Below are 12,646 nucleotides of genomic sequence, written 5' to 3'. Positions count from 1 at the left end.
CTTTACAGCAACGTCTCTAAAATTTTAGAATGTAAGATTAAATCTTTAAAAGCATTGCCTCTCATATAAAGTAGAAATCAACCAGATTTTAAATTCGAAAAAAAGAGCACGTACACTGAAGATTCTAAGAACATTCTCTATTTATCTTGTTCTTCACTTTTTATAAAAAAATCATGTTTTTCTTTTTAATTTTTTTTTTGTAAAAGAAAAGGCATTATTTGAGAAAATAGAAAACAAATTAAAAGAAAAAAAAGGCAAGAGATAGATTTGTGAAAAGCTATTTATGTAATTTTTGATATAGTATTTTCTTGTAGATGAACCTAGCTAGCCAGGGTTTTTTTTTTTTAAGCTGGAATAGCACTTTAGTGAAATTAGGCTAGATAATCTTAGTAGTTGATAAACTTAGTGAAAAGTTTAGAAAATTCTTAGATGGATAAGTTTTTAGCTATTTTAAAATTATATTGAAATTCTATTATTGTTGTGGTAGAGATTAAATATTGATTATATGGCATTAAGTAGTTAGTTGAATCAGAATACATAGTGGTATCAAATTCTCTTTACTATCCATTGCTTCTCGAACTTGCTGATTCTTTACCATTGTTCTTTGTTTCTCTTTCTTTCCGAGTCGCAATCATTATGTAATTTCGGTTCATTTATGAGTTAATTATGTCGCAATCATTATATAATTTTGATTCATTTCTGAGTGAATTAAGGTGTTTTTGGACTCATTGTCCTGCACAATTCAAAATTCTTTTTCCTTACCTTCTACTGCATTAACAGCAGCAACAAAAGAATGACGTGAGAAGAAAATACGCGAAGAATAAGAAGAAGAAGGAAAAGGAGCGCAAAAAAGAAGAAGAAGACGATGACAATAATAACATAAAATCCAAGCCAGGTTAAATATATTTGTTGATGACTTAGTTAGAAGAATGATGTGTATGAGTATAATTAACTTTTTTTAACGAGAGTGATTATTGTTGATGTTTAGTTTATTTGGTTAGACTTAGATAAAAATATTTGTACTAAATCGATTTTGTAAAATTATTAAAAGTTGTAAAATTTATTCTTTTAGTAAGACTAATAAAAACTTCAAATGTTTTAAGACCATTTAAATCCAAGCTAGGTTAAATATATTTGTGTATTAATAGGCACTAACCATTAGTTCACTCTTTTATCTTTATATATATATATATATATATATAGATAATAAAAATAAAATTAGTAGAGATGGTAAATAATTTAAAATTTAGCAAAGGATCATGAGTTTAAATCTCAAAAAAATTATTTTTATAAATTATATAACAGGATATTTTGAAAAAAAATTAGTGACTAATTCTTTTTTGTCCTATTATATATACAGCATAGAAATAGAGATTATATATTATAAATTTCCATGCATAGATATATATGTTGAGCTTTTTGTGACGATGGTTTAGTTTATTTTTTAAATTTTAGAAAAAAAGATAAATAAGTCTTTAATTTTTTTATTTGTAAATATTTAAGTCTTTAAAAATTTAAAAATATATTTAAATTTTTTATTTTTTTAAAATTTAGACATACTGATCTTTCATATTTATTTTGATCTGTCAAACTCAATAAAAAAATTAAATATGACTTCTGTTATACTGACATGATTAATACAGATGTATATGTAAAAAAATTTTAAAGTGAAACAAATTAAGCATTTAGATCCATAAATCAATGTGTCTATATTTTAAAAAAATAAAAAATTTAAATATATTTTTTAATTTTTAAAAAATTAAATATATATCCGTAGGCAAAAAGACTAGGAACAGTCATTTTCTCTAAGTTTTAAATAACCAAACAGGTTCCTATCTGCTTCGTTGATGTATGCCTAGCTAGGAATGCTATGTTTCTCCACACCAAAAGAAAATAAAAAAATAAAAATAGCTAAACACTTAAACACGACAAGTTATTGTGATTTGTGAACGTCCAATGCTGACTGAAAATAATAAATCTCACATGCAAATTACAAGAAATAGTTTTGGAGTTAAAACTAATTCGTCCGCATGGTGGGACAATAATGCTTGCCAATTATGGATAACAATACCAAATACATATATAAAATAAGAAATAAGATAAATATTTAAAGCTTGTTTATGTAAATAGAATAAGCTAAGATATTAATTATAAAAACAAGATAAAAATTCAAAATTTAAAATTTGGTGATAAAGTAGAATAAATTATAAAAATTTAATTTATTATATTTTTTTATTCAAAAAATTTAAGAAAAAAATAATAATAAAAACTATAATTATAAAAAATTAATAAAAATAATAAAAAAATAAATTGTGTCATTTGTTAGTATCTTTGTGCTCTTTTTATTAGAATGAACACAAATTAAAATACACATAATATTCATGTCGTATCTGTAAAATGCAATTTTATATCTCTATATATGTGTCTTAGTATTCCATTTCAGTAAATAAACGCAGTTTAAAAATTAATAAAAAAATCAATTTTAAATAGTCTAAAATTGTTCTATTTTATATTTTTTAATTATTAAATTATATAAATAATTGAATAACATTATATACAATAAATATATAATTATAAATATTATACGCATAAAATTATAATACGAGCCTTTTTCATGAAATAATAATTGTATTTCCCGGTTACTTGTGGAGATCTTATATGGCCACTTACAATTTTACTCCCTGATCTTGACACATCAACTCCAACAACCAGCATTCACTATTTTTACCTGCTATGTACATGAATCGTTTCGATCCATTATTAGAAATCCGTCTATACTTTAAGCATATAAGTCAGTTTTATCATTTATATATTATAAGCAAAGTAAATCAATTTTTAGGTTTGCTAATCTATAGTATAACTTAACATTAAATAAATTTGCGGAAAATTCACTTTTATTGGATTCCACTCTTCCAAAAAAAATAATGAGATCAAATTTAATTTGGATGTGAAAATTAAACTACTCCTTAGCTTTTAGATGAAAGTTAATTAAATCTAGCTATAACTTTAACCTAAATATATGGCAAGAATATACGTACTATTTTTTGTTTACTAATTCAACATAACGTTGCCAATAGTTATCATTTCGATAGTTTAATACTTTTATTAGCAATTAATTACTGTATGTAGTAAACAATACTACTTAACTTTCTCCAGTAATAATAGTACTTATTGAAGTAGTTGATGTTTACGTTGGGGCATGACATTATGATCTCACCGGCTAATTATAAACAAAACAAATAATAATAATATTTGAGAAATTTTTTGAAATAAATTAAAAAATTATTTATTTTTCAAAACAAATAATTTTATCTTTATTTTTTAAAATATGCTTTTTTTTTTTAAACTGGAACAAATTCGCTCACTACATTGACGAACTTGCCTATTTTTATGAAGTTTGCCCACTCCATCGGTGAACTTCATAAAAAATATAGAGTTCGCTTACTACATCGGTAAACTATATAAAGTTCGCCTTTTCTAACGAGAAACTTATTCCAAAATGTAATATAAATTTCCATGCACCGAGTTCCTTTCCTTCACTACATCTACATATACTTTTTCTCTTTTATACTTCTTATTACTATCCTCCATATAATTTTTGAAATATCATTATTTTCAATTCATTACAATGGTAAAATTGTGTTTGATCAAGATAGATCTGTTGTGTTTAATTCTACAAATCGACCTTTATATACTTGCCGAATAAAATAAGAGACGATAGTGACGTTGACAAATTTTATAATACACACGATTGGTCAACAACACATGAAAAGAGTGAGAAAAATCTATTACATATATTCAATGGAGGTGGACGGCATTTTAATTTACAAAAGGTTTTTTTCTTATTTCCTTGTATTTGTCAAATTATTTTTATATTACTTTTATATGTAAGCATGACTTTTAACAATTTTTTATTTGACCAATGTATTGAATAAGTAATAATGAGAAGATATACAACTAATCAGGAGTTGACACAATTGCTTTTCAAACGTCCATCTATTAGAATTATTTACAAATACGAGTCAAAATTCATTCGACATAACATATTTAACTTTCTTATTAACATTTATCACATACTAGATAAATGCTAATATTGTTCAAAATCCATCTCTAAGATCGAAGTCTGATCTTCGCAATGTCATTGCGCGACTCGTAATCTACCTATCTGTCATACATTGCAAGATTAAAAGTCACACAACAATAAATACTTATTTACACTAATTTACATAAAAATGAAAAATACACTTCTTAAATACAAAACATACCTCTCCATCAACGAAATCATCACTACCAAAATCAGAAGGTAGACAACTCGGGATGCGATGATATGCCCATAATAGAAGCAACCCTCTACATCCATCCAAATTTTGCTGCCTAAAGTCCGTAGCACGACACACCTGGCGATATAATCATGCAAGAACGGATGAACTTCAAGACAACTGGCCACAACTAACGGTCCAGATCCTCCAACAATGGTAACCATCTCATGTGCATGCAAGACTCAAATGCATCTGGAAACAACATGCCCCTTAAGATCTACATAATGTACCCATAGGGATACTATAGTAATCGCTCATCTGTCACATCTTCAGCCAACTCTCCACACACAGTGTCTCTGAATCACGATAAGTTGATGGTTATTTTGACCCAATCTGTGGTTCGGACCTGATACATGTCCTAGTAGCCACTAATACAAGTCTTCTGTAGAACGTCCGTCATGGTACTGCTATTGCAACCATCAATGCAGCCATTAATTGGATTTCTATCAACTTTCAAACCCATTTGATATGTCATGTCCTGTAGAATAATCGTCATCTCTCCACATGACATATGAAAAGTATGAGACTCTAGCCGCCATTTTTCTACTAACACGGATACCGAAGGTTATTCATGGTCCCACTCAACCATGTAGGTCACGTGCTCAAAACCAGCTCAGTCGTCGGAGGTATACTCTGATATATTCGTCGGATCTCACCAATAAATTCCGACGCATCTACAACACCCTATTAGGCTAAAAAATATTTGACATTTATGTCAAATATATGTTTAAAATAATATACATAATTTTATACTTATTAAACTTAAAATTTAAACATTATACAAATTAGTTAAGTCTGCCAGTAATATGTTCTATTTGGTCTAATCTATATAACATATTTTCATAATCTATTAACTTTTGGTTCATAAAGTATCTAAAATATCAAATAATTACAAAATTAATATGATTAATTTTTAAATTTACAAAATTCAAAAAATATTAATTTTATATTATTCTAAACAGTTAGCAAAATATATCTAAGTAATCACTTTTAAGTAACTTTTATAATAATTTCTAAATCAGTAAATTTGAATAATTATTCCTATAGTTCTAAGTAAATATCTAAAAATAATTATCCTTATATTTTTTAATAATTAAATCTAAATGATTATTTTTATATTTTTAAATAAATTATTTTGAATAATAAATTTTATATTTTTAATTAATTAAGCTTATATAATTATAAGTTTAAAATTATCTAATGCTAACTAATTATATCAAAAATTCTATTTTAAACTAATTATATAAAAATAAAATAATTTAAAAACAAAGAAGTAGTTTAAATAACTTAAAATTTAATTTAGGAAGAAAATCTTAAAAGAAGAGGGTGAAAATGAAAAGGAGTAAAAGAGTAAAAATGAGAGAGAGTTTGTCGCAGATGAAAAGTAAAAAAATAAGAACACCTCGGTTTTTAGACTCAGCACATGATGTTTGCCACGCCAATGGGCAAACTCTGCATTTTTCGTGAAGTTTGTACAAATTTCATAAAAATGCAAGTTTGTTGATGTAGCGAACAAATTTGCTTTAGCTTAAAAAAAAACGTATTTTAAAAAATAAAAATAAAAATATTTGTTTTAAAAAATAAATAATACTTTTTAATTTAATTTAAAAAATTTGCCAATTTTTTGGTCATGCAAGTTTACTTGATATTTATCGATTATCATAAGTATATATAACTAATTTGGATTGGTTGAGTGGTTAGCTAGATAAAAAAAAAAAAAAAAAGTTAGTGTACGTATTGCATTAACGGCATGTGGTAGTAGATCTGTCCGTTTCTTTTTCCCCTCTATAAATAGTTGTTTGCCAAGCTTTATTTCTAACTAGAAGCAAAATCAAAGCAATTGCTTTCGGGAATATCTATTTGTTGTTGAAAGATAAGAGAACATGGGGAAAGCACATAAGAATGTGGGTGCAGTTGTAATGATATTTGTTTTGGTGATAGGGATAGCAGAATGTCGAAACTTGAAAGAAGACGAAGTAGTCTCTGGAGTTGGAGCAGTTGGAAGAAACTATGTTGTTGGATTTGGAGATGGAAGAGGTGGTTTTATCGTATCAGAACCAGCAAGCGGGTTAGGAGCTGGAGTTGGAGCAAGTGGGAATGCAGTCGGAAAAAAATTTCATGTCGTATCAGAACCTGCAAGCGGGTTAGGAGCTGGAGTTGGAGCAGTTGGAAGAAATTTTGTTGTCGTATCAGAACCTGCAAGCGGGTTAGGATTCAGCAGCGCTGCCAGTGTGGGTCAAGGAATTAGCGGTGCCACTGCTGCTGGTGGTGGTCTTTGAATTCATCTATTATGATGCGTGCAGTGTAATGCTTTTTCTTTTCTTTTTAATAATATACCATTCACTGTAATGCACTAATATATGGAACCCAATACGTAATACAAAATAAGCCTTCATCTCTCATCATTTCCTTCTTTGAATTTTTAACTACATATTCTCATTCCCGTAGTAGCAGTAGTTCATAAAGCTCAAGAGAGGTGAACCATAATTTCAAATGTTCCTCTGCTTTTATCTATTGATCTCAATCATACATATTTTGTGATTGAGATTAGTGAATAATCAATTTCATAATTGAAATTAATAACCAAAAACATTGAAACACATAGAACTATGATATACATGATGAAATACTTCCTACAAAGTAGACTAAATTAAACAAGTCAAAAGGACAAATTTTTATGTATTTTAAACAAGTCAACAAAATATCAGTTCTACTTGTTTGTGCTAACGAGTTAATTAAACAGTTGATTTGTTTGGCTCATTTTTTCTCCTTCCAGAATGGAAAAAATCATGGTTCTGAAAATTAAATTAGTTGGTTTAAACTAGTTAATCAAAACCGACCAGCAGATCAATCCCATTCAATGTGAAAATCGATTAGCACGAACCAATCAATGCAAAAACCTAAAAAACCAATTAAGTGGTGGATGAATCGATTTATTTTTTAGCAATTAATTGGTTTAAAAATAACAAAACACACAAAACATATTTAATTTTTAATTTATATATAATATATATAAATATATTATTTTATTAAATTTAGTTTAATTTCTGTTGAATACTTAAAGTTTTGAATTTCTAATTCTATCAATTTGATGACCGATTTGTTTTTAAAACCTTAAAACAATTACTATAAAATTTTAGCCAATTTTTTTTTTACCTGATATATATCTGTACAAACAAAAAGGTTTATCATACAATCATATATTTTTGTATGGGAAAGTAAAGTCCCATTGAGTTAGCTTTTGGAGTAAAGACATCGTTGTCAAAATTAAATCAGTGATCAAACTAATTAGAATATTAAATCATCGAATTATTGATTCAATCGTTGAATTATTAGTTGAACTGGTTACATAATTAAATAATTATATAAAATTTTATCTATTTTTTCATATAAATAAGTATTTTTTAGTTTTGTTTTTATATGTTTGGATTTATTACAAATTTTCACCTCAAGTATTTTATTGAAAATAGATTTAGAGATAATATAATAATAATAATAATAATAATAATAATAATAATAATAATAATAATAATAAATAAATAAATAAATAAAATATATTAGTTATTAATAAAATAATATTTTTTATTTTTTATATTTAAAATTCTATTAAGTTAGCTATTAGAGTAAAAATATATAATTGTCAAAATCGAACAAATTAAACTATTAAATCAATAAGTTATTGATTCAATTAGGGGTGTTTGCGGTACGGTTTGGTTCGGTTTTTGAGAGAAAAGTCATTCGATCTAATCGTTTAATTAAAATGCGGTTCGGTTTGGTTCAATTTTTTTCTCGAAGCCATCCAAACCGAACCAAATCAAACCAATTAAATTCGGTTTGATTTGATTCAGTTTGTTCGGTTTTTTCAATCAATTCAAAAAAAATACTACCATACTATTTCACAAAGTCATAACATTGAAATCTACAAATACAAATACACAATAGCTAACAATAGTAATAATATAGCACTAGTAGAAAAGCATTCTAATCTAGTTATACATTCTAATAATAAAGACTAAAGAGACATTGATATGAATGGATTAATAGCAGGGTAACAATGTATTAAAATTGAATTTATAGATATCATGAGTCAACAGGAATGGAGTAAGTACAACAGAAATTGAGATGAATGGATTAATAGCAGGGTAACAACAATGTATCAGAATTGAATAAAATCATGGGGATATTCACGTACAACTTTAATCAAACTTCTTTTCAATAACATATATTATAAATTAACCGTTCATGTTTCTATCAATCCAGCATTCCAGCTCCCTTCACTGGAATTGTAAGCCTTAAAATTCACTAACTTGGTCACCATCCTTGATGCTATAATCTCTAAGATAAGTTGTTTCAATGACAAGCTTACGTCCTTCATAACATAAGCAAAATTGCCCCCAAACATCAGCCCTACAATTCAAAAATCAATAGAAATATAATAAATCAGCTAACAGATTATGATAATCTGGTAAATTAACTACACCATAACACCACCTTCTGCTCAAAGAAGATATTATATTGGAAATTACACTTGACATCTAGTATAATTGAATAATTGAAGATCAGAGTGTGACTTGTTCCAACAATATTCCAGCATCATAGTCATTGTCATATCAGAATTCATCATAAATCACATAATACTTCATGTTCATTGTACCCTTTGCACCATATTTGAAGGTTTCAAAAACAGATTTAGAATTATTCCACCAGTGGAAATTTTCACAATAACAACGACTATTTATTATCAACCTCATCACACCACCAATTCATTAAAACCACACAAATACCACCAAAATCACATTTGGAGTCTCCACTTTTTAATTAACAGATTAACAAATTCAGATTAAAATCAATTAGCAGCAGCAATAATAAGAATAGACAATTAACAATAACAGTTAACAGTAGCAGCAGCAATAATAATGATTAATTAACAAATTAAAATCAATAACAATTAAAAAATAAAAAAAATAGTTAATAGTAGCAGCAGCCAGCCAGCAAAAATTAGAAGAAGAGAGAATACTAAACCAAGGCAGCAAGCAGGACATTTCCAATATAATGAACCATTAAACAACAATAAAATGAACCACTAAACATCAATAAAATGAAGTAATGAACCTTTAATCAGCAAATGAAGGCAGCAAGCAGGACATTTCCAATATAATGAACCATTAAACAACAACAAAATGAACCACTAAACAGCAACCACCAAGGCAGCAAGCAGGACATTTTCAATATATTGAACCATTAAACAACAATAAAATGAACCATTAAACAGCAAGCCAGCAACAGCAAGTAGCAACAAATCAACAATGCATTTGTCTGTAAGTATTAACGTGGAAAAAAAGGCTATAAATCAACAAAACTTAGCAACAAATCAACAGATCAACAGCAAGTAGCAACAAATCAACACTAATGAGAAAATCCAAATAGCAGATATAAATGATAAAAGGCTATAAAAGTAGGACATTTCCAATATATGAACAGAATTACCAATAAACAGCAAATGGTAAACAATACATTACCTGAATCGGTGGTCGGGCTCCATATTGACTTGGGAGGAAGGCTGAGTGGGAGACTGGGAGGTGCTGGGTTGAACTGATGATCGTGGCCAGAAGTCCAGAACCCAGAAACGCTGCTGGGTGTGGGTGGTGGCGTCTCAACGGCGACGGCGTGGTGCTTTGCTGCCGTGTCGAGTCAGTGGGTGGTGGCGTGCTTGACTGATGTGCGACGGGAGGAAGGCTTCGTGTTGGACTGTTGCTCTACTCTGTCCGCGTCTTTGCGAAGAGGAAGGCTTCGTCTTGGCCTGATGTGCGACGGGCCGAAGGCTTCGCGGTGGTGGGTGCCGCAGGCAGGTGTGGCTGGGTGCGCAGGTCAGCAGGTGTGGAGATTTGGAGAAGAGAGAGCGATGGGGATTTGGGGGTTAGGGTTAGACGCTCACAGCCTCACACACTCGCGCACAGTTAGTTACGTTTTTGGGGGGGTGGGGTTGGCGTTAGTGATGTTTTGGGTTTTTTCCTAACCGGTTCGGTTCGGTTAGAGTTTTCAAAGTTAAAATCGAAAATCGAACCGAACCGTACAAAAAATAACCGAAACAAATTTTTTTTGGTTTTTTTTTATTTTCGATTATTTCGGTTTTTGATTTTTTTGGTTCGATCTGTCGGTTTAGTTCGGTCCAGATCAATTTTGAACACCTCTAGATTCAACCATTAAGTCATTAATTGAATCTATCCACACAAAACAAGTGATATTAAGGTGATCAGTTTCAATATCTCAAGTTAAGTGCTTCAATTTAGCAAAGGTACATTCATGAACTTCATGCTAGACATATCAGTTAGGTATCTTAAATAGCACAAGCACAATTCAGAGTATGCATTGAAACATAAACAGTCCATCTCTCAGGCTCACGAGGACGAACTGCTCTGATATCATAATGTAACACCCTACCACACAGAATCTTATGCTATAGTCATAAGACTGAGGTGACTAGGTATTACGACCTCTAAAAATAAAATCATATATATAATATAGGTGAAATGAATATATATTCAAGGAGCCTTGAAAGAAAGCTTAAACAATAAGTCTAAAAAATAAAAGCACATCGCTCACGTGAACGTAAACCGAGTAAAATAGGAAAGGATAACACATAAGTATAAAGAGTAGAATGTCAAGAGTTACAATATACCGAATCTCCGACTCAACCTGCAAAGCTAAGGCTGGCCGAAGTATAAATACATAGATATATACATATCCCAAAATATCCCAAAATAGATAAAAAAAACAACCTGTTTCTCCACATCAACCTCTAAAAGGAATAAAACAAAGTTATACATACAGAGGAGAATCTACTACAGAATATAAAGCATAAGCTCAAAATACAGAGTCCCAAAATATAATACTTCGCTTGCAGACAGAACTCCAGACGCTTACCGAGGTGTCTCTCGACTTGCATCTGAAAACAACAACATATATATGGTATGAGAGACACCTCGGTAAGCGTCTGGAGTTCTGTCTGCAAGCGAAGTGTTATATTTTGGGACACTGTATTTTGGGAGAGTACACAGGAAAAATACAAAAAGAGCTCCACACGAGCAGGAAGCTCCAAATACTCACAGACTAGTTCGAAAGTCCGAATCGCGCCCAACTATTCGGATGTAGTTGAGACGGCGCCACCGAACACCAAATCTGCAAGGCTTGAACAAACGCAGAAAAGGGAAGCCACACCCCCAACCTCGTGAACATGGACTCGTAAACCCACATCTAGTCGGTGACTCATGGAGAATCAAGGTTTATGTAGCATATCCGCTCATCCGTCCCGGAGAGCAAAAGCACATACTGAAGCTCCGCCTCACCACCTCTGCACACCGCGCACTCGTCGCGCAACTTTTGGATGTCCTCTTTCGTAAGCCGGGAAGGAGTGCCCCCACACGTCGGAGGTCACCTAATAATAATCGTTAGACATGCTTCCGGTCCCAGAACAACGAAAACCCTAGCACCCTCAGCTCTCTGCCGGACCATACTTATAAACCAAAGGGGGCACCACCGTCATTCCACTTCCCATAAGAGAAGACCATACAAATTCTATGCTAAAAGCACCTAAAGACATCTAAAAAGCAATGGCGTCTCCCTTTATTTTCCTACCGCTACTACAAACAAAAACCTGTGTCAAAATAGTGGCACCTCCTATTTTCTTATTACCCTTACACAGAAAACACCCCTGAAAAGAAAAATACAAAAGCAAATAAACCAAAGGGAAAATATGGAAATAACAGCCATGCACAAGTAACGAAAATAAACAAAGAGCACTAACCTGATTCTTAGAAAGTTGAACGGCAGAAGTGAAAGTGCAATACGCAAAGGAAAATACAGCACTACGACCCCTTCGAAAAGCCCAACAATCCAGTGAAAACACAGTGCCAAAGAGAAAATGTAGAGAGCGTTCGAGTAGAAAAAATGAAAAGGTAAAAGAAGAGAGAAGGAGAAGCAGCTACAATAAAGGGAAATAAAAAACCCCCAACGTTTCGAATGAGCACACGGAGGGAAAAATGGAAAAGAAACCCAAAACTCCTTTCCTCACATCAAACGTCATTATGATGTCTTGGGAACCGCAACTGACAGAACTCTCCTTTTTCGAGAAATGCAACAGACAACTAATGGAGCAACAAAGTGCTCCACGGACTTCCAATCTCAGCCAAAAAGTTTGGGATGACACTCCATCCCGCATGCCAGGCTCGCGACTCCCAATCCCACGACAAAATGAACTCTTTCAGCGATGAGTCTGAGCACACACTCTCTCACTCTGGGAGAAACTGTTTTGACCTGATCCCTAGAGT

General features: G+C 30.9%; 1 protein-coding gene and 1 long non-coding RNA gene across 2 annotated transcripts; one reads left to right on the top strand and one right to left on the bottom strand.

The window, feature by feature from the left end:
- The first annotated feature begins 6,127 nt into the window (after nt 1-6,127).
- LOC112707597 (uncharacterized) lies at nt 6,128-6,724 on the top strand. The gene has a single exon (XM_025759397.3). It carries the CDS (start codon nt 6,203-6,205, stop codon nt 6,596-6,598), a length of 396 nt encoding a protein of 131 aa, XP_025615182.1. The 5' UTR covers nt 6,128-6,202; the 3' UTR covers nt 6,599-6,724.
- Nucleotides 6,725-8,376: 1,652 nt separating this feature from the next.
- On the bottom strand, nt 8,377-10,290 carry LOC112707596 (uncharacterized). The gene is made up of 2 exons (XR_003156111.2): nt 9,839-10,290; nt 8,377-8,726 (listed from the first exon to the last, which is right to left on the bottom strand). It is a non-coding gene; the product is annotated as an uncharacterized lncRNA (long non-coding RNA).
- Between the last annotated feature and the right edge of the window lie 2,356 nt (nt 10,291-12,646).

This window comes from Arachis hypogaea, chromosome 8, assembly GCF_003086295.3.
Source record: "Arachis hypogaea cultivar Tifrunner chromosome 8, arahy.Tifrunner.gnm2.J5K5, whole genome shotgun sequence".
NCBI lineage: Eukaryota > Viridiplantae > Streptophyta > Magnoliopsida > Fabales > Fabaceae > Arachis > Arachis hypogaea.
This window is presented reverse-complemented; position numbering and strand designations above follow the sequence as displayed.